At 45.6% G+C, this 23,358-nt stretch overlaps 1 protein-coding gene across 2 annotated transcripts in view; it reads right to left on the reverse strand.

Moving 5' to 3' along the window:
- Nucleotides 1-1,722: 1,722 nt before the first annotated feature.
- PROSER2 (proline and serine rich 2) overlaps nt 1,723-23,358 on the reverse strand; it is a 32,600-nt gene continuing 10,964 nt past the window's right edge. For both annotated transcript variants that reach the window (XM_030568962.1, XM_030568881.1), the window contains exons 2-4: nt 20,631-20,858; nt 4,411-4,663; nt 1,723-3,158 (exon numbers count right to left, since the gene is read on the reverse strand). In XM_030568962.1, coding sequence (XP_030424822.1) covers nt 2,152-3,158; nt 4,411-4,663; nt 20,631-20,765 — 1,395 coding nt within the window. In that variant the 5' untranslated portion in view covers nt 20,766-20,858 and the 3' untranslated portion in view covers nt 1,723-2,151. The remainder of the gene's footprint in view (nt 3,159-4,410; nt 4,664-20,630; nt 20,859-23,358) is intronic.

Consider the following 23,358-nt stretch of genomic DNA (forward strand, 5'->3'; position numbering starts at 1 on the left):
CTTAAACACCATCCTGAATTGGGACCAGATTCTCAGATTCTGCAAAGCACTTAAATACGTGCTGAACTTTCAGCACGTAACTAGTCATTTGCTTCAGTGGATCTAGTCATGTATGGAACTAAGCACATGCCTTAGCTTGCTTGACTATTTCAAAATTACTTACATACATCTGTTACAACAGGGAACAGGATCTTTCAAATCAAAATATTAAAATGTAAAGAAATAATCCCTCATTTAAATAATAAAACTAGTCAGATTCCACAACAAATACAATTATAAAAACTGATTAAATACTCTTTCAAAAAAAAAGGATTTTATAACTTATGAGGCAGGTAAACGATTCTGAAAAGATTTTCCGTCACAAAAGCTTCATTTAGAAATTCTACTCAGAGTTTTAGGCAACACTTTCTATCAAGAAAATACAGAAACATTTATCACAGTTGTCAGAACTTTTATAGTAGAGGGTGTGTTAGTCTCTATTGTAACCACTCCTCTTGTTTTCCAAGATTTATAACTCAGCCATTTAAAAAAAAAACACAAAAAAAAAAAAACACAGGAAAAAATGCTGCAGGCTACATAAAAGTGTGTGTCAGAGGGAGACTGGGTTTATCTTCCCCTTTAGGAGAAATTAAAAGTTTTGGGCCTCTTACAAATGTACAAAAATAAAGATGAATAAATAGAGTCAGATACTTTGTCATTAGATTCCAAACTAGCTTCTATTCTTAAAGTATTTTGGGATACGTATGGAAGGAGAAAATGAGTTACCGGTATTTTGTTTAGGAAGAGTAACTTTGCCATATGGGACATAAATCCCTTCTAACATTTAAAAATAAATCTTTTCCCCTCTGCCTTTAAACTCTGTCTGCTGGGCACAGGAAAGTGGCAACTGGCCAGAGTTTTGGAAGTCTCCTGTGTTGGTAAATACAAGTGCCTTTAATTCTGTTTAATGTACAAGGATCCTGGTTATAACTTTGGTGGTGCATTAGCAGGATAGGCTGATTTTTGCCAAGAAAGGTCTCTCTCTGAATTGGGAATTATTAGGGATGGATCTCAACACACTATAGGGATGAGCACAGGAAAGACTCAGGAAAAAAAAAGTGGTCAGTTAATAAAAACAGTACCGAGCCACAGCTCCTCAGCGGAGTAGAACTACTGTTTCAGAACAATGAGGTTTCCTCCAATGAATTCTTGTTTAAAATAAAAGACATTGAACGGAAGGCTCTGACTGAGTACAAAGTTAACTTGTTCCTATGGCTTCTCTGGTCATCATTTCTGGTATATAAAGGTTTAGCTTCCTGATTGTCAAAGTTACTCTTTGGTTGTCAGAGGACACTATGAACACAATGCCTGCATCCTTGAGAGCTAGCTCGTGCCTTTCACTGTACACCCAGTAAAATCGCTAGATGCTCAAGAAGCTACTGCTTAGGAGGAGAGGTGACATTCAAATTAAGTGTCAGAACAATTCAGTTACCCACTCCAAGCCTGGGCCTCTATATCCAAGAGAAGGCCAAATGGGAAACCACCCTCTGTACAGAGCTTGAGCTGAGATTTTAGGCAGAGTGAGGAGAAGGAAGATTCCAACACCTGTTATGTATCGATGAGGGTAGAGCTGGGTAATAAAAATATCATAGGAAAGAAAAAGGTCATGGAATTTTGAGAGATAGGTCAAAGACTTCAGTTATATCTCTCTCTCTCACACACACACACACACACACACACACACACACACACACACAGAGGGAACCCTCTTTTTTGGCTTCAGAATGGTACAATGTAAGGAAAATCCTCCATTTGATTTTGTCATCTACATACAATAAAAAAAATACTGCACTGAACACTTCATTAATGCAATGCCCTCTGCTACAGCCAGGACTTTAGAAAGAAAGTGTCTACACAAGTCACTGAACATCAGATGGGTAATTTGTTGGGATGTAGTGGTGAACCCACTGCAGACTCTCTGGGGTGCCACTCTTGGTATGAAGACAGCAAGTCCCTGCGATCGTACAATATTTAGTATCTACTGAGGTTGCAGGAGCAGAGAACTGCCCCCTGTTCTCCCAGTTTCCTTTTAAACCTGTTCCTGTTTGACTGCTCCAAACAAAGCCAATCCATTCGCTTGCCCCCAAGTGTCAGGATGGTCCTGTTAGATTTTCACATAGTCTCTTTCAGCAGCCCCAGTTTCCGAAGAGCCTCTTTCCTGGCTTCTTCCGTTGAGCCTCGGCCAGAAAACTGTACTGTTATCCCCTGGGGTCGAAACCCCGAAGGTCTAGGCAGTGAGCCTGACCTCCTTCTCATCTCCAGATTTAAGTCAGGCTGCCCATGATCATAAAAGCTTTTGGCAACATTCTGTCGAGCAACCTTGTCCCTGGTGAGAGCTGTGTCTGGTTTGATCTTCACGGTCTTGCCCATAGGAAGGAAAGGGCTGGGATCGCATTTTAAGGTCGCGTGGATATTCTGATACCCATTAGGAACAGTCTTTCCCTGTTCTTCCTGCAAGTCCTGTATCTTCTGTGTGTTTGGGGCACAATATTTTTGGACTAGACTTGGCCTTCCCTTCGCCAGGCCTAGTTTCGTCAGAGCGTCGTATCGTGTTTGCTCAGAAGTTAGATCTCTTAAGGAGGAGCTTCTGCTGCGAACCAAGACCTCATTCTTCTGCCACTTCTCTTCTATTTCAGCTGTCCCAAAGGCTGCTCCGTTCATGTTGGCCAGTACCTGGGCCTTGCGCACCTGCACATTGACTGCTGCCTTAGAGATAGTTTGGTTGAATTCCTTCCCACCTGCATTGGTTATGTTGATATTACTTGGAAACCGGTAGGATTTGGGTGCAGGCAGTGGAGGGTGCTTAAGGGTTGGGAAACAGTCTCCATTGTGCACTGAGGCTTTTCTCCTCTCCTCAGGCTTCCCCTCCTTGGGGGAAGTGGGAGAACATGTCCTTGTCTCATCTTGCTTCTCGGACATTTTCTGAGCCAAGATAAATGGTGTAGGGATTGCATGATGAAGCTTGGGGTGCTGCACAGGGCATGGAGCAAGAACTTTCTCATCGATCATCAACGGAGGAGCTGAAGGGTGGCTTGGGGGAGCATCGGGAGGTGGAATCTTCTCAGGCAACTCATTGTCCTCTGGCTTAAGACCATCTGTTCTCCTGGCAGCCTCTGACACTTAAAAAACAAATGGAATCTCATTAGGTCCCTGCACAGAGTAGAACACAAGGCTTCCTTTCACTAGCACTGGCCTCTCCCACCACAATGCCCCTTGCCCCCAACTTTTCACTTGAATAAGAAGTTGGAACTTGAGTAGCTTAATGTCTCCTCCGGCAACAAACTAATGCCTCTGCTTAGACACTGTGATGGGTTTGATACCATCCTTCCTTCTGCTAATCCATTATTCCCATAGCTGCCTGATGTATGTGCAGTGTTTCAGCAGCCTTCTCCTCTATTCCTTGCATTTGTGCCCTTTCTTGGTTACTGTGACCAGAGGGGAAAGAAACATGTTTAAAACCCAAGTAGCGCATTTGCTAATGGGCAAGTCCTCCTCTTCTGCAGAGAGTCTGGAGAAACTGGCTGTGTGTAGGGATCAGAAGGCCACGCTTCATGGGCACCACCTACCCACGTAGCTTCACTGACCAAACCCCACCACATTCCTCTAAGCTCTCACGGTGGCTCCACTACCATCGATTTACAAGATGGCTGTCCACTGAAGAGTGGGCTAGAGAAGAATAAAGGAACAGGTGCATGAACAAGAATACTTGTTACAGTCATTGTCATGCATTTCACTCCTATTGCTCATTGAAGCAGCTTCATTACACTTTTATTTTGTTAGTGCCCTGGTGTGTTTTTTTTGTTTGTTTTTGGGGGGGAGGGGTGGCGCCACAAGAGAGGAACAATAGTCATAAATCAGCACCCGAACAACTAAATTAAGGAAACTAATAATGTGGAGCTACTAAGCCACATGGGTGGTACTCGGATACAACCTGTGCCTGCTGGGGGGCGGGGGAGGACACAACACTAGAACAGCTCGAGTCACACCCCTCAAGGAGTCCCTCCCTCTTGGAATATATAGTGTGCCCCTCCCTTCTCCTGGAAAGCAGAGGCCCTGCCCTGCAGCTTCCAGCTGATTCTCCTGCTTCTGTCTCTCCTGCTGGCTCAGCTGCCTCCCAGGAAGGAAGGCCAGGCTGCACCATGTGACCAAGCAATCTGGGGGGCATGGGACCCTGCATGTTGCACTCCATGAGTCATCTTGATTGGTATGGCACACAAAACTTCCCCTACAACAGGGAGGGCCATGGTGAAAAATCTGAATTTGTTGAATCATACTTTTTAAAAGCAGAACAAGAGGTATGTCTTAGAACTTCTGTATCCTGAGTAACAGATTTGCTTCAATGTACATACACTAGAAGCTGTCACACTTTACCTGGTGCTACTTCTCTGTTTGGAGTACACTTGTGATCACTGTTCTCAGGAGTTGATTGCACCAAGTCAATGATCTCTTCAGATTCTGAACGGCTGGAAGCATTTTCATCCATTGATCTTGGGGAGCGACAGTGGATACTGCTGTCATGTAGGACCTGTTCTTCCAAGTCATCTTCTAAAGAATCAATAGTTTCTTCAAAAAACAGGAGAACATCCTTCTCCTCATGGGTTAGGTATTGGAGACTTTCATCATCCTGCAGTTAGAGAAAAGAGTCTTAAAGTGAAGACAACAAATAATGTTAATTGTCTAGGATTTTGCAAAGACTGGCTAACTGTGAATAATAGAACACAAATGGAGCACCTGTTCTAAAGAAAATGAGCATGATCCTAACAATTATTATCTTATCAGAAACTTCCAACCTTAATAAGCTGACATACTAAGGGGGAAAAAAGTCTAAATAGCTATAACAAAACACCATGAGTATATTTAGGTAGTATGGGTTGATAGAGCATAAGTCTTGACTGGAAAGTTTGCTTTTTTGACAGAATTTCAAAATTATTAAAAACAAAAGGATGACATAGCCACTGTTATACCCTATTTTAGCAGAGCATATTAAAAAAAATAAATCTCACTTGCTCTGGTTGAGAATGGATACTACAGAGTATAGGCTTGTGTTTTCACAAATGTTCAGTGCTTAAGTGTCTGATGCAAGACAGACTAAAGTGCCTAATTTTCAGAAGAGCTAAGTACCTGCCCCTTTTTCCATGTCATATTGGGCTTCCAAAATAGTCATTTCTGTCACTGTATCAAGTTGGGGGAAAACAAAAAGATTGGGGTACAGCGATGTGCAGAGACACACCCTTGATAAACCAATTATCTACAAATTGTTAACAGGGATGAAGGGGATTTTTTTTTTCCTTTTTAAAGAAATAGGGAAATTTAGAATAAATATCAGGAAATGCTTCCTGACAGTAGAGGGACCAGCAAAGCAGGTTTTGTCCAGTAGGGAATAATCCTGCATGAGTGGGGAAAATAGCCTGGATGATTCAAGAAGTCACTTAGTCTTCTGATTCACAGCTCTCGACTAACCTGATCCCAATAACGCTCCTACGAGCAGCAATGCTTGAAGCCTTCTCACACTCCTACCTCATGGGGAAGCACTCTCTTTTCCACACGTAGAAGGATGATATAGTGACTACTAAGGAGTGTTATGAGATAGTAGGCACAGGAAAGACATTTCTCAACAGCTTTGCAGACTGGGTGTGCAAAGCACCTGTCCTAGTAGCAATGAGAGGCAAGTGGCGGTTTGCTTCCTTTTTGAGATTACACTTCTCTCACACAGCGTGCAACTGTGAGAATGGCTAACAGCTGCTGGCTGCAAAGGGGGAACCAGGCAGAGAGTCAAGATACAAGTTCCATTTCCATCTCTGCTTTTAGCTTGTTGCCTGGCCTGACAAGCCGGATACGCGTAGCTCTACTGGTGCAAAACCCTAGAGGAAAAGCAGTTTACACCAAGACAATGTAACTCGTGCCAAACCAGAGTAAGCTGTGCTGGGGTAAAGAAGTGTTTGACAAAAGTGTGCGCTGGTGCAGCTATATCAGTGGTTAAAATTGTGGTGCAGGCAAAGCTTTTGCCTCTGTGCTCCAGTCATTAAAATGGGGACAATGCTGCTGACCTACCTTCGCAGAGCACTATAGTCTACAGATGAAAAGCACTAGGTGATTGGCAGTCAGACTTAAGCAGTCGGTAGTGTGAGCGGGTCTGCAATTTAAATAACCACCACGTGGGTGTCAAGGTAAATGCTTGAGGGCTCACACTTGGCTTTATAATCCCAAGCAGCCAATGGAACTTCCCACCCCCCCACTGCTTTACATTTCAGCTTTGAACATCTTTGGGTCTTCAGAGCAAAAAACCCACTTGTAACCCAGCCTGATTAGTATTGGTTGAGCTACAATCTCTGGAAGTTTTCTAATGAATAGAAGAGACGTCTTGGGTCATTTTTGCTACCACAAGAAGTATGTGATGTTGATGCATTCCCTGAGAGCCAGATGTATTGCTGGCAGAGTAAAGGTTGCCAGATGGGTATGAACAAAGCACTGTGGTTCTGGCAGCCATACACCACACATTAATTGTGTAACCTGAAGTGCACTCCTGACAGACAGGGTGAATTGATTTAGTGACAGCAACTGCTGTGTGTCACGCTGTCTGGAGTGGCTCACAACCATGAGTACCCATCTCCGGGTGGTCAAAAAGAGGACAGGCACCAAACTGGAAGTATGTTCTATAATCAGATTTCACTAAGCCAGTAACAAACATGAACTCCTGGATCACTACAACAGTCTTACCAGGGTGTCTCAGACAGTTCCCTTATACTCTCCAGTCTATCTTGCCACCCAGGCAAGCTAGACTTAGTTATAAATGGTAACTTACACCAAAAAAATGTACGCCATATTCAGGATGCTTCTAGTTCCAAGAGACCAGTCACTTACTCCAGATCAACTGGTACCCTAGATCTCATAGGCACCAACTCCATGGGTGCTCTGGGGCTGGAGCATCCATGGGGAAAAGTTAGTGGGTGCTCTGCATCCACTGGCAGCCAAGCTCCCCCCACCCAACCTCCTCCCCTGAGTGCACCATGTTCCCATTCCTCCACCTACCTCCCAGCATTTCCTGCCCACCCACGGCCAAACAGCTGTCTGGCAGCGTTAGCAAGCTCTCGGAGGGAGGGGGAGGAGCAGGAACATGGCGTGCTCAGGGAAGGAGGTGGAGGCTTTGGGGGAAGGGGTTGGAATAGGGACGGGGGGGGTGTCAAGCACCCACAGGAAAGAGGGGAAGTTGGCACCTATGCTAGATCTTGTACCGAAGATAATAGCTTATTATAGGTTTGGCTACAGGTATCTAAATAAAACATTTATTTTTCATAGTTAATAAATCTTTACAGGTTAAAGAATGCAACTCACTATGTTTGCTATCTAACTCCCAAGAGTGACAGTTGTAGTAATCTGTCAATTCAAAAGTATCTTTCAAGGCAGACCCAAGAGGTGACCCCTGGGGATTTCTGGCTTTAGTTTGGGTTTCTCTGGCCCTGTGACAGTTCAAACAGCAAAGAGAAAGACAATTTTCCCATGTCTGTGTTTTATTGCCTTCATTCAGCTTTGAAGAATGAGCTTCCTTGCACACAGCATTTCCAAGGTGTGACGGGGCCATTAAGCAAGCCTTTGTATTGCGATGTTCCTTGATGGCCCATCTGATTTTGCTATTTCTTCTGGATGGAAGGTGGAAAAAACCCCATACACTTCCCATCTGAGTTCATAAGTTCAGAGCAGACATTTTCAAAAAGTTATGTAAGTTTTGCTTTATATTTCCTTATAGCATGGAATACAATCATGAATAAGATTTGTAGACTGTTTGTAAATTCCTGCATGAATTGGATTCTAAACACATTCTTACGACAAATTCCTATTGAGCAACACTAACACAAGTGAACTGGTCTGGTCTCCAGCTATGAGTTTGTCAGTTCTTCGCTAATGCCCACAACCTTGGCAAGAGTTGGCACGTGGCCTGCCTGCATCACACTGTAGTTAAGTGTTTCCATCCTACCCCTATTTTTAGTTGTTTGTCTAAAGCACTGACTTCTTGGGCTGAAGTTTTCAGAGAGAGTGGTTTCTGCCTTATGGCAGGATTGGCTTTTAAAGTTTGAGCAAAATTTTTCTGCTACAGTTTAAAATAAAATAGAAAAAAAAGTCTCCCTTTTAATAACAAAATCCCCCCTCCCCAAATCTGAGCTGAAATATCGGGTGGGGGGTGTAACTGAACAGAGAAATAGCCCTCACTGTGCAGTATGTTAACCCTGCAATGCAGGATCGAGGCCTTAGCATATAAACATTGGTTTGTCTTTGACAGAGGCCAGGTCCACACTAAAATATTAAGACAACTCAACTACATAGCTCAGGGGTATGAAAATTCTACACCCTGAGGGTATGTCTACATCTACAATTTTGCAGCGCTGGTTGTTACAGCTATATTAGTACAGCTGTATAGGGCCAGCGCTGCAGAGTGGCCACACTTACAGCAACCAGCGCTGCAAGTGGTGTTAGATGTGGCCACACTGCAGCGCTGTTGGGCGGCTTCAAGGGGGGTTCGGGGAACGCGAGAGCAAACCGCGGAAGGAGACCTGCTTGCACGGGGGTTCGGGGAACACGAGAGCAAACCGGGGAAGGAGACCTGCTTGCTCGGGGGTTCGGGGAACGCGAGAGCAAACCGGGGAAGGAGACCTGCTTGATTACCAGAGGCTTCCTCAGGTATGCTGGGATACCTGCTTATTCCACGGAGGTCAAGAAAAGCGCTGGTAAGTGTCTACACTTGATTACCAGCGCTGGATCACCAGCGCTGGATCCTCTACACCCGAGACAAAACGGGAGTACGGCCAGCGCTGCAAACAGGGAGTTGCAGCGCTGGTGATGCCCTGCAGATGTGTACACCTCCTAAGTTGCAGCGCTGTAACCCCCTCACCAGCGCTGCAACTTTGTGATGTAGACAAGCCCTGAGTGACCTGGTTAAACTAATCTAATCCCCACTGTAGACAGTTCTTCTGTCAACCTAGATACCGCCTCTCAGAGAGTGGTACTGAGCACAGTGAGCCAACATGAGAAGCGGCTGCGCCCTGGCCTGGCTACCCAGGCCCAGGGAGCTGGAAGTGCTGGGGGAGGGGGAGAGGTGCAGCAGGAGGAGGACAGAGGGGCCCAGCAGCAGCCCTGGGCCAGGCCCAGGGTAGGAGCATCACTGGGGAAGGCGCTGGGAGCAAGGTCCCTCTGTTCAGCTTGAGGCAGGAGCCTTGCCCGTGCCCCTCTCCCTACTGGTGTCCATGAGTGCTTGGGAACTCCAGAGACACCGATGCTGTGAGTCGGGCCGAGGCCAGCCTAGCCCAGCCCAGAGGCACATGCTCCCAGTCTTGTGGCCCCAGCCTCCCAGCAGCGGGCAGGACTGGCTGCCCTGGCCCAGGGAGGTGGGGCTAGAAGGTGCCACCCAGAGGCAACAGGTGGAGCAGTTACATGGCCCTCCCTTCACATTGTGCCTCCCTCAGTATCGTCAGGCACAAGTCTATGTTCACAGCCATTACTTTCTTCCCTCAACCAAAAGTTTCTCGCTGCAATGGTCACCCAAGTAGTCAGTCTCTCATGGGAGTGACGAGAAAGCAGCTATGGTGGAACAATGGTTTTTTGGTTAGGGCACTGAGATGGGGTTCAGGAGACCCTTAAAGTCCAGTTTCCCCCATCTGTAAAATGGGGATATTTCCCTGCTGCAGAGGTATCGTGAGAATAAATCCACTGGTGTTCAAGCTGCTCAGATACACACATCACCACAGTATGTCAGTACTGTGGAACAACAATGCTCTCAGAGCAGTGACAGCTTGTGAATGGTTATTGCTTACATTAGCTGTCTTTGTACTTCCATGGTGTAATTTGAGGCATTACAAGCGATCACTGCTCTAGGAGCACGGCTGTCTTACAAAATGCTCTTCTGCATTCCTCAAATTATACTGAAAGCTTCAGAAAAAGGGGAGGAATTTTATTACAGTAGGTGCTGGCGTGCCCACTAGAACTAAGATTACAAAACCTGTTTCCATTATAACACTATTTTCCACATGGTCCATATGTGGAAACAGTCACCTCTTTGGGGGCTTATTTTCCAGGTTCTCTTGCTGCCTGAAAAATAATTGGTTTTTGGAAAGTTTAAGTAGAATCCCTACAACATCTTGTGATACTGGAAAGCAGAGGGGGATGGGAGTGGGATTTCTTGCTATAAGAAAAAGCTACTGTCAAAGAACAGCTGAAGTTTGAAAACTGAAGTATTTAGAGAGTCTTAAAGTTGTTGCCTGTGAGGGAAGAAATTTGGATTATATGTTCAGTTGGCATCTAATATATTAGAATTTAATGCACATTTGCCCTGTCTGGCATGAGCAGTGTGCGCGCTACTGGAATATTTTTTGTAAAGGAAAGTTTGTGTTCCAGTGAGCAAATTCTCTTCTACCCTGTCCAGAAAAGTTGCTTTAATATTAGGGACTGGATAATATATTACAGCCATGGACCCGGTATTGCATATCCCAGGATATTATTAAATCTGGAATTTGCTACATTGTAAATTTAAGAAAGTAAAGTTTAGTGCTATAAATGGATTGCGGGCGTGCGTAAAATTATGTGTTTATTATGTTCGATTTCTGTTCACATTTAAGTACACTTAAGTAACAATGTTGAAAGCCATCCCTGCAATCACAGTATTGAATCTGAAAGACTAATGTTTGGTCTTTTCTGGTGTCGGTAACTAAAGGTTTTGGAGGTCAAAGAAGGCCCACAGTGACGTGTGCAACCCCCGAGTTTTAAATTGGGTAGTAAAGGTGTGATCTACTGGCCCTTTAATATAAGAGACTTTAATCATTCTTATTCTGAAGCACCTCTTATTTTCATTTTTATTGCTTAGCATTAACTCTTAGTAGAATTAGTTATTTGCATGTATGATTGTGTGAAGAGATTCTCATTCTACATACAGGGCCATAGACAGGTATTTTATAAACAAACATTGGAAAAATTCAGTGATTGAGGATCATCTCAATAGACTGGTCTTGTAATGACACTATATTTCCACTTAATCTTGTGTAACATACTCCCTACATTCAGCAGGGTGGAGTAAAGAGTTAATGGGGTTTTGTTGGGATCACTCCACTGTAAATTCATATGAACAAGGGAATAGTTGTAGTAGACTCAAGTCTGCAATTCCTGACTAACACCCTTACTGTTGTGTAATCTCCTTGGTTTAATGGAGAAGTTGGAGGAGCTTGGGTGTAGATAAGGTTAAGTGGGTACTTGTGCAAAGGGAAGGCCCGAGATTGGCATGTATGGTATTGCTTTGAACAATCTGATGCAAGAACAGGAATGCAGCTGCTCACTACCCAGCGCCAGAGGCAGCCGTGCATTCCTGATTAGAGTTGGTTTGTTCTGAGCAAGGAGGCCTCCATCACATTAGTCTGTGTGATGGCAGTGCCAACAGCTACCACAGGGGGAAAAAAGCACAACAGTGCAAGTAGTCCTTGTCCTGCTGCCATCCTACAGTGCACTGGTCATTACTTAGGTAGCACATCTGCCATGGGCGGTGGGTGAACCATGAGCTTGGGGAGGATAGCCCCTGGTTGGCCTGCCCCTGCCAGAGCCTAGAGGACCCTGCCCTCCACCAGGCCCGGGCTGCCTGAGTGTCCCCCCCGCTCCATCCCTGGAGCGCTGGGTGGGCAGCACGGCCCCCCAATCTGAGCCCCAGAACAGCAGGTGAGCTGGCAGGCAGTGCAGCCCCCCACCCCAGGCCTGGAGCGCCAGGTATGCAGGCAGCTGAGCCCCAGCACCGGAGCACTGGGTGGGCGGGCAATGTGAGCATTTGGTCAAAACCTATTTCCAAAAAATAGCTAACACAGGCATAACTGGAAGAGTCTAACCCAACCTAGAACCAAACTAACAGGACACAATAGGGTCCATTGCATTTGTTTATGTATGAAGGCCACACAGTGCCCAAGAGCAGTAGGCATTTAATAGCACACAGGGTAATCAGCACAGGAAGGAGGACCTCTCAGTAGCTCTCACTTGCATTTGAGACACTAGTACAATCTCAATACCACAATTCAGTGCCAGCGCAACTCACCTGAGACATGCTGGAGCACGCACTGTATGATTTCAGTAAGTGACACTACTGCACTGATATGCTATTCCCACCTAGACATGACTACAGTTACTCACAGCTGGATTTAGAAAACAGTACAATAATGGGCAACGGGTATAACAGGCCAGGAGAGGCTCTGCCCTCCTCCCTCCCCATGCTACCCTGGACCCCACTGCAAGGTTTGGGGGTGGGGGGAGAAGGAAGGGAGTGTTTGCTTTATGATGCCTCATGAAGGTTCCAGAGCAGCTGAGGAGGCAGTATGTGCTAAGCAGCTTACGAGGTTCATTAGTAATGTCCCTGGACTCCTGAGTCTAGGTAGCTAAATAACAAATACCGCCCTCCTCAGCCACCTCTGAACCTTCATGGGGCATATCAAAAGTTTCTTTGGGACAAGAGGTTTTTACTCGGGGCAGCTTGGGATCTGGGGAGGCACAGCATGGCTGAGGCCAGCCTGGGGCTCCTCTGGGCAGGATGTGGGGAGGGCTTGTGGCTTTAGCTGGTCCAGGGCTCCTTTGGCTCAACATGGGGGGGTACTTGGGGCTCCTCGGGGGGGGGGGCAGAAAAAAGGGGCAGAGCCGGGGGCTAACCTCCCTAAAGGGGGGCTCCACATGCCTCCTATGAATACAATTAGAGAATTAAAGCACTGAAAAAAGGAGGCCTTGCTGCTTAAGCTCACAAAACCTTTGCTTTTTGTCTTAAACTGCTGATGCATAAACTGATGCTTGAAAAGAAGTCCAGGGCCTATTTTATCCCCTTAAACTGCTCAGCATGGATTTAACTGCACTTGTTTCATCAGCTGTGTAAGAAGAGCTGACCAAGAACAGGAGTCCTTGCCCCAAGTGAAGCCCCAATTTAAAGCATGGGATTAGGAATTGAGATTCTTGAGAAGAACAGAGTATTTTAGTTTCCCCACCCTTTTAGAGCCATGCAAGTGATTCCATGCATGGAGAAGGCGCACTCATCTTTCACTCCACTGAGAATGTTTTAGCTGATCTGAATGTCAACCTTTGCTCAGACAAGGAGATATGTTTACACACTGGCAGAATGTCACTTTTCATGCTCAGACCTGTGTGCAAAAACTTCCTTCCTTGAATGTGACTTTTTACAGTTCTAAAATAAATGGACACGGGCGAGATCACTTTTCAATTAAACTTATATTTTGGTTAGTGATGCTAACCCTTAAGTGTCCATTATTGGTTAGGCAAATTCCACTCCAAACACACAGCATGGATACAGGTACCATTAAAAATAGCTTTTTCTAGACAACATAAGAGTATGCTGTGCTTTAAAGAATGCATTGTATTTAAATGGATTAGATCGAAGTATTAACATGCAGACAGCTGCACCATATTTCCAAGCCTTCCTCTACTTAATATGCTAAAATGACAAGAGACTGCTGGCAAGAATTGGTTCTTACAGCTGGGCCTTGTATAGACCAAGAATTTAAGTCTCCCCCCCAAATGCTAGCAGTTGTACAGTTTCACAGTTGCAGCACTGGTGGAGGCAAAGTTTGCAGTTGTGTTTAAGCTACCACGTCAGCCAGACTGGCTCCGAGCAGCCAGCGTATGCTAGAGTTAGTTCAACTGTTTGCACATGCTATTGTTTTCCTGTGTTTGAGTTCCATAGAGATCTTGCATCCAAAGGTTGCACTTGCCAGCTGGATGGAGTTTAGACACCTAGAGATATGGAGAGCCCTTTCCTTGTAACCAGCTGGCCTGGGGGGGTGGGGGGGGAGGAAATATCTCAAGCAAAAAACTTTCACTTCTTATCCTCTGAAGTCCTGCAGACAAAAGATACGTTTAAAGGTTTCTAAGAACTTAATGATCTGTCTGCCTTGTAGTATCTGAAGATATCTAAAGATTGTGATGCCAGCTGAAAACAGCTATGGGTGACTGATAATTGTAGAGAGATGTTAAGATGTAGTGATGAAAGGTTTTGATCGTGTGTGAATATGCACCATAAAGGAAGTCTAGCATGCTGTCAGTACTTCTTTCTTTCCCCTTCCCCCCAAAAAATCTCTACATCTTTACGAACACCACATGTAAGGTCAATACTATTTGTCTTTGCTTCCTCATTGACAAAGTGCAGAAGCGAAGACATGCCAGTCACTTAAACTTCTTAAAGGCAGGGCCAGCTTTAGGCCAGTTCAACCAATTCTCCTGAATTGGGCCCTGCCCCTCAGAGGGCCCCGTGCCCAAGCCCCAGTACTGCATACGAGCAAGAGCCGGTGCGCTGTACCAGGGTGGCCCAGCTTCCCCAGGGGGCAATTTAAAGGGCCTAGGGCTCCCAGCAGGGGCTGGAGCCCCAGGCCCTTTAAATTGCCACCAGAGCCCCACTGCTGGAGCCCTGGGGTAGGGTTGTGGGGATCTGGGGACTATTTAAAAAGTCCAGGGCTCCTGTTGCTTCTACTGCCCCAGCCCTTTAAATAGCCACTGGAGCCTTGCCACTTCCCCAGGGCTCCCGCGGCTATTTAAAGGGCTGGGGCAGTAGAAGCAGGGGAGTCCTGGACCCTTTAAATAGCCCCCAGAGCCCTGGGGTAGTAGGAGGGGTCCAGCTGCCTCTGCCGCTTTCCCCAGGGCTCCCTCAGCTATTTACAGGGCCTGGGTGGTGGAAGCAGGGGAGCCCCGGGCGGCTGCTGTTGCTGCTACCCCAGTGAAGGAGGGAGGAGGAGGGGGCACTCAGCATACAGGGTGGGCTGCACCACCTGTCTGCACCCCTTGCCCTGTCTCCAGCCAGCCCCTGCTGCACCCCCTGCCCTTTCCGCACCAGCCCCGTACCCCCCTGTCCTGTCTCCAGCCAATCCCTGCCAAAACCCGCTGCCTAAAGCCAGCCAGTCCCACACTCCTCTGTCTCCAGCCCTGTCAGCCCCTGCTGCACCTCACTGCGGCCCTGCCTGAAGCTAGCCTGCCCACCCCACACACCCATCTCCAGCCAGCCCTGCACCCCTTGCCCTGCCTGCAGCCAGATCCTACCTCCAGGCAGCCCCATGTCCACTGGTGCCCTGCAGTTCCCAGGGCAGTAACTCTGCCAACCTGCTTCAATGAGGGGGGCAGGGAGCAGCCTGGACCCATACATGTGCACACCCTAGTGTGACTAGACAGCAAGAGCGAAAAATTGGGACGGGGTGTGTGTGTGGGCGTGGGGGGGGGGAGAGAGATAGGATCCTATCTAAGACAGACCCAAAAATCAGGACATCTGATCACCCTAGCACACCCCCCAGGGAGTGGCGGGGACCCACACATGTAAAATGGAGCTCATTTCTAGTTCAGGCCCATCTTTTTTTAAAAAAGAACTTTAGGTAGGCGGGGCATTCATTCAGGCCAGGGCTTCATAAAGCTGCGCACAAGCAACCAGGGAGCTTAGTGAACAGGAGCTGCTAACAGGGAGTTTCGCAAGGGAGTTTGGAAGGGGAGTAGGAAGGGAGTGGGGGTCCCTTGTTGGTCTCATCTGTGACTCATTGGTCCCCTGAACCTATAAACCAAGCCCCATCCTAAACCTTTCTGTTTAAAGCACAGCAGAGTGGACAGGGAGCTGCAGACGGGAATTTGAGAGAGTTTGACAGAGGGAGGCTTACGATGGTGAGAAGGACCCGCAACACCTGTGGCAGCACTGCTTCTGTCTCCTCCACCTGCGCCTGTAGCCAGACAGAGCACCAAAGCATGGATGCTTTTACCCAGATTCTGGTGTGGGTGCCTTATATATTAAAAATGTACACACTTGGACTGAGGTGGAGATGGACATGGGAGATGGAAGTGTTGAGAGTCTCTGGGTTAGGCTAAAAGGGGTAAAAAAACACGGGTGATGTCGTGCTGGGAGTCTACTACAGGCCACCTAATCAGGTGGAAGAGGTGGATGATGCTTTTTTCAAACAACTAACAAAATCATCCAAAGCCCAAGATTTGGTGGTGATGGGGGACTTCAACTATCCAGATATATGTTGGGAAAATAACACCACGGGGCACAGACTATCCAATAAGTTCCTGGACTGCATTGCAGACAACTTTTTATTTCAGAAAGTTGAAAAAGCTACAAGGGGGAGAAGCTGTTCTAGACTTGATTTTAACAAATAGGGAGGAACTCGTTGAGAATTTGAAAGTAGAAGGAAGCTTGGGTGAAAGTGATCATGAAATCAGAGTTTGCAATTCTAAAAAAGGGTAGAAGGGAGTACAGCAAAATAGAGACAATGGATTTCAGGAAGGCGGATTTTGGTAAGCTCAGAGAGCTGATAGGTAAGGTCCCATGGGAATCAAGACTGATGGGAAAAACAATTGAGGAGAGTTGGCAATTTTTCAAAGGGACACTATTAAGAGCCCAAAAGCAAGCTATTCCGATGGTTAGGAAAGAGAGAAAATGTGGCAAAAGACCACCTTGGCTTAACCACGAGATCTTGCGCGACCTACAAAATAAAAAGGCGTCATATAAAAATGGAAACTAGGTCAGATCACAAAGGACTAATATAGGCAAACAACACAGGAATGCAGAGGCAAGATTAGAAAGGCAAAGGCACAAAATGAGCTCAAACTAGCTATGGGAATAAAGGGAAACAAGACGACTTTTTATCAATACATTAGAAGCAAGAGGAAGACCAAGGACAGGGAAGGCCCACTGCTCAGTGAGGAGGGGGAAACAGTAAAGGGAGACTTGGAAATGGCAGAGATGCTTAATGATTTCTTTGTTTTGGTCTTCACTGAGAAGTCTGAAGGAATGTCTACTATAGTGAATGCTTATGGGAAGAGGGTAGGTTTAGAAGATAAAATAAAAAAAGAGCAAGTAAAAAATCACTTAGAAAAGTTAGATGCCTGCAAGTCACCAGGGCCTGATGAAATGCATCCTAGAATACTCAAGGAGTTAATAGAAGAGGTATCTGAGCCTCTAGCTATTATCTTTGGGAAATCTTGGGAGACGGGGGAGATTCCAGAAGACTGGAAGGGGGCAAATATAATGCCCATCTATAAAAAGGGAAATAAAAACAACCCAGGAAACTACAGACCAGTTAGTTTAACTTCTGTGCCAGGGAAAATAATGGAGCAAGTAATTAAAGAAATCATCTGCAAACACTTGGAAGGTGGTAAGGTGATAGGGAATAGCCAGCATGGATTTGTTAAGAACAAATCGTGTCAAACTAATCTGATAACATTCTTTGATAGGATAACGAGCCTTGTGAATAAGGGAGAAGCGGTGGATGTGATATACCTAGACTTTAGTAAGGCATTTGATACAGTCTCGCATGATATTCTTATAGATAAACTAGGAAAGTACAATTCAGATGGGGCTACTATAAGGTGGGTGCATAACTGGCTGGATAACCGTACTCAGAGAGTAGTTGTTAATGGCTCCCAATCCTGCTGGAAAGGTATAACAAGTGGGATTCCGCAGGGGTCTGTTTTGGGACCGGCTCTGTTCAATATCTTCATCAACGATTTAGATGTTGGCATAGAAAGTACGCTTATTAAGTTTGCGGACGATACCAAACTGAGAGGGATTGTAACTGCTTTGGAGGACAGGGTCAAAATTCAGAATCATCTGGACAAATTGGAGAAATGGTCTGAGGTAAACAGGATGAAGTTCAATAAAGATAAATACAAAGTGCTCCACTTAGGAAGGAATAATCAGTTTCACACATACAGAATGGGAAGAGACTGTCTAGGAAGGAGTATGGTAGAAAGATCTAGGGGTCATAGTGGACCACAAGCTTAATATGAGTCAACAGTGTGATACTGTTGCAAAAAAAGCAAAACGTGATTCTGGGATGCATTAACAGGTGTGTTGTGAGCAAGATACGAGAAGTCATTCTTCCGCTTTACTCTGCGCTGGTTAGGCCTCAACTGGAGTATTGTGTCCAGTTCTGGGCACCGCATTTCAAGAAAGATGTGGAGAAATTGGAGAGGGTCCAGAGAAGAGCAACAAGAATGATTAAAGGTCTTGAGAACATGACCTATGAAGGAAGGCTGAAGGAATTGGGTTTGTTTAGTTTGGAAAAGAAGAGAAGACTGAGAGGGGACATGATAGCAGTTTTCAGGTATCTAAAAGGGTGTCATCAGAAGGAGGGAGAAAACTTGTTCACCTTAGCCTCCAATGATAGAACAAGAAGCAATGGGCTTAAACTGCAGCAAGGGAGATTTAGGTTGGACATTAGGAAAAAGTTCCTAATTGTCAGGGTAGTTAAACACTGGAATAGATTGCCTAGGGAAGTTGTGGAATCTCCATCTCTGGAGATATTTAAGAGTAGGTTAGATAAATGTCTATTAGGGATGGTCGACAGTATTTGGTCCTGCCATGAGGGAAGGGGACTGGACTCGATGACCTCTCGAGGTCCCTTCCAGTCCTAGAGTCTACGAGTAGGGTTAACATACAGCTGTATTTTCCCGGACACGTCAGGCTACATTTTAAAAATTCCTCCTGGGAAAATACGGACATATGGTAACTCTATTGGTACCAAAAAATATAAATTTTATATATACACACACACACACATATATACACACACATCCCTTAAATCAGAACTTTTTATAGGGAACTGGTTGCTAAGAAATGAAAGGCTTTAAGTCATCCCTACCAGGGCCCCACCAAAAGTGTTCGAATTGGGCCCCGCACTTCCTAAAGCCGGCCCTGCTTAAAGGCCACAAAAAGGAATCGGCGTTGCCTGGGAGGAAGAGCATCACTTAAGGCAGTGGTGAGCAGTCTGCGGCCCATCATGATAATTTGCTGGCAGGCCAGCAGACAGTTTGTTTACATTTGCACAGCCGCCCGCAACTCCCAGTGGCTGTGGTTTGCCGTTCCCGGACAATGGGAGCTGCAGGAAGGTGCAACTTTTCCTTAGTTGCTAGCTGCTTTATCTGCTGTGCCAACCATTTAACGTCTGTTTAATATTGATATCATTTAAGAGACCTGTCACATTAGAATTAACCTTTCCTACTGCACATGGATAAAACAGCCACACAAAACCACACAGCAAGGCCTACAGAAAAGGCACTAATGTCTTCCTGAGCTTGGCCAGCTGAGAGGTACATGACACTGGTGGAAGTCCTCCATCAATACCCAGCTTGTTATCCCTGCTGGGTTGGGTACAAAAAACCCCTCTTCTTGTTATATACAGGAAACACCACAACAGCAGAGGATTCTATCCCTATCATGTAAGCATATCGCATGCCAACGCCCACTTAGATGAAGTTTGATCAAGAGGTGGCCCATGTCACTTCTTGACACCGAAGAGTAGACCGGTGACGATATGAACACCTGTTGTGTTTCATTTCCCAAGAACTGCCACCGATTTTGGGGGCCTAGCCTGAGACCTGCTGTTATGGATGCTCAGTGCTTTTGAGATGCAGATATTGCCTGGGTCATTGCCTTCTCAGTGGCAGTGACTGCATCGCTGGCACGCAAGATCTGCCCCCCCCCCTTTCAGGGAGACTAACCACATGGCCTCACCCTTTGTACCCAAGGCCCTGCTGCTGCCCCCACCAGCTGGAGCCCCAAGTGCCCACCACACCTCCCCTCCCAACCATCAGGTGGCACCCAGCGCCCAGCACACCTCCCCTACACCCTAGCACCAGGCCACCCCTGCCCCCCAGCACCAGGCCACCAGCCAGCTGGCCTCAGCATCCGCTCCAGCTGGCGGCAGAACTGAGCTCCTGCCGACTTGGGCACCAGCATGCGGGAAGAGGGTGCAGCATGGGTGGGGCCACGGTCTGGCTTAAGGAAGGCTTAGCCTCCCCAGGCCTATTATACCTGCCACCCATGAATGGCTCATTGACTCAAGTGTGAAAGGACCCCATCCCTTCCCTGGCCCCTCCTGTGACAATGCTTGAATAGTGAACAGTCTGAGTCATTCTAATTGGAGGATGCAAGTCTCATGTCTCTCACACTCAGCAATTACTCATGCACCATTTTAATGACCACACACATGCTATGTGAAGACAGCTATGTTTATGGTGATGTATTCATTACACACCAAATTATATTAAGTCTGAGCCGTAGAGCCTTTATGCAGCTAGTGGCAACTAAGTGCCTAATCTAATAGGAAACAGAATACAGGAGATGTCTACAATCAAGCACGAAGTACCTTACTGATGGTTATTCTCAAAGCTGCCCTGCTTTAGGAAGAGGGTAAACATCTCCCATTTCTTTTGTTCAAAGGACTTGTCTGGGTCTGGAAGAGTCAATTGTGATTCCAAATCTGTGGCAGTAAGATGTGTGAACGGAACAGGGAAGTTTACAATGTGATCTGATCTATCAACGTAGTCTTGATTCAGCTTTGTGAATGAAATGATTCAGCTTTGTGAATGAAATAAAATAAGGTATTCCACCAAGCTATGGCCTGCGTCATAGGCAGAAAGGCTGACTAAAGGAGCAAAATGGTTACTTGCGGCCTTAAAATTTATGCAGCGCTATAATCAAAAGTCAGTAACACAGGACTCAAGTCAATTGAACTCAACATTTTTTTTTGTTAAATTCCAAAACTACATGATGCAAAGAAAGCAAAGGTAGGTTAGGTCACTTAGCTAGATTAAGCACTTACCAAGGTAAAATTTCTGCACCTAGAGTGGCTGCTTCGACTCTCCAAGCTCCCACTTCTTCCGAAGCTCTCAAATCCGCACTTTGGTGAGATTTCAGATGCCATTTCTGAAAAGTCCAACATCAAATGTCTAGGCATCCCACTCCAAAGAAAGATCGTTCCAAAGCAAGTTGGTCAGGCAGCACAGAAAGTGGTCAATGCCTTATGTGGGGCTGCTCACCATGTTCATCTCTGAAAGATGAAGAGAATTGTGGTGTTAGTTTAGGTTTGATTTTTAAATCTATTTGAAGGGCAGAGAGGGTAAACAGTGAAGATCTCAAAGTCTATAATCAGGAAAAAGTCTTTTAATCACTTTGCAGGAGACTAGGGCATTTCTAATCTAAAAGGCGACTTTAAAATACATGGAATGGAGGGGCTACAGGTCCATCTCAGCGACTTCTGGATCAGATGGGCTCTGTTTATCAGTGTGAACATTACATAACTACCATACATAACTCAGTCTGGGATCTGACAATCAGGCTCGGTTTTCTATTAGTATCATCACACTTCACTACTACTGGTCATAAGATTCTGCATGCCAAATTATTACACCTTCAGAGACCTCTGTGCAACCCCTTAACTGCCAATGGGCTTGATGGGAACAATTTTTTTTTTATTAAGATGCATAAAGGAATGAAATCCAGTTCCATCTCTTAGCTCTGCAGGGCTGACTCATTTGTCACTCATGTGAACAGATCCAATCTTGATTACATTCAAGGAACCCATCTGTGGAGTAAGCAGGTACCATTTTTAAAGTGAAATTGCACTTTAAACCTTAAAGCACCTCCGGTTCTAACTAATTTCATTCACTGTCATGCAGAAGGATGTTTATTCCTTTGGCGAACCCAGGCTTACTGGAATAAAAACCCCATACACAAGAATTTACTGGCGCACAAGAGCTTTCAAAATGATCACAGGTTTCAGTTCTGCAGTATCTGGCTGATAAGCATTAGAACAAGTTGTAATGCTTTGAAGGAACTTTACCCCTCTGCCTCAATATTTTCTTCAATCCCAAACATTAAACTTGAAGATAAGAGCATCCTCTAGAGACAGCACTCACTAACAGCATGAGACACTTCCCCACCCTACTTACCCATCTCCTCTCAAACATATCTAATAACATGATGATGTACTGAGAAGTAACACCACACACTTTTTGGATGCACCGTCTTTTTCCACCAGAACTTTTCCAGTCACAAGCAATATTTAAATATTCTGTAGAGTGGTAACAATTCCTCAGTACACTTGGATCATAGGCTGGTGTTTGGTGCCACCAACTATCACGTTTGGGACCGTTGAGAATGGTGTCCTACTATGCTGGACTCAGTACAAACATAGAATGAAACAGTCCCTGACCCAAAGAACTTACAGTCTCATAGTTTGACTCCTTAGGGGCAAAACAAGTGAGAAGTAGGGAGCCCTGTTTGCATTTCCAGTTCAACTGGATAATTTCCCCTCTCTCACCCCACCCCGGATCTCGGAAACCACAAACTTTTTTTGCCTCAACCAGCTGATTGGCATGTCACATCAGTACAAGAGCATCTATCAATATTCTGTAACAATTCCATTCTCCTGATCACTTCTTCCTGGCAGAATGCTATGATATACTAAGGTATGTATGAATGTTGTCTTAGCTATGCTGTCGCTCCAATATTTGTCTTCTGGAGAGACTCCTACACAATGTACCTAAACTGTAATCCAGCAAATCCTAGGAATACAATCCAAAGTAAACAGAGCAGTGGATTTCCACCTCACTGAACCAGGCTAGAATAGAATAGGAAAGAGCTGCTCTTACAAGCAACAATAAATGTAACAGTTATGATTTACTTTGGAGACTTTTTGTTTTTAAAGCCATCTATCCATAGGAGTGAACACTTCCTACTTGGCCCTCTTCTCATGCCCACCTCTTACTAGACTTACCAAGGTGTTGCTGTAATTGCAAGAGTAAGTACATGCCCAGAATTACTGTTTCATACACGTATACTATGAAAACTATGACCAAAGGATACGAGGCAGGCACGTTTCTAACCTGCTGCAGTTGCCAGTGTTCTCATTTCTTCCTCTGCAGGCACCAGAGATATGCAAAGGCAGGAGGATGTGAAATTCCAACAAGCAGCATGAAGGAAGTAATGGCACAGGATCCATTCCTGGATTCCTCAGCTCCATCTTCAGAGTAAACACTGGGACATAGCACTAGACTGTTCACATGGCAGCAGCATTTGGTGAAAGGTAACACAATGGGTTAAAAGCCTGGCTCTGCTGAAGTCCATGGGGGAACTCCCACTGACTTCAACAGGACAAGGATTTATTCCTTTGGCTTTCAAGAGACACTGCTTACAAGCAAGGGAGGTTGTCAAAGGCACAAATGCCCAACTCTTACCACAACTTCACGGAAGTGGGAGGCTTACCTCCCATTTGTGCCTCTGAACATCTCCCTGTAACGTTCATGTAGGAGTTTTGGGTTGAATATACTGAAGCACCATATTTGTTCCATCCATTAACAGTATCTTTCAGGGAGCCCCAGGTTTTTTTTGATATCCTAACCTTAAAGCTTCTTGCTGAATTTCTCACCCCCGCCTCAATTTTCACAACGGTGCCCCATTGGTGACAAAAGGTCACCAAGTCCATTGTCTATCTAGGAATTTACCTGGCTCACATCACCAGGGTGTCTCAACAAAGATAGCCTCCAGAA

This window comes from Gopherus evgoodei, chromosome 1, assembly GCF_007399415.2.
Source record: "Gopherus evgoodei ecotype Sinaloan lineage chromosome 1, rGopEvg1_v1.p, whole genome shotgun sequence".
Lineage (NCBI taxonomy): Eukaryota > Metazoa > Chordata > Testudines > Testudinidae > Gopherus > Gopherus evgoodei.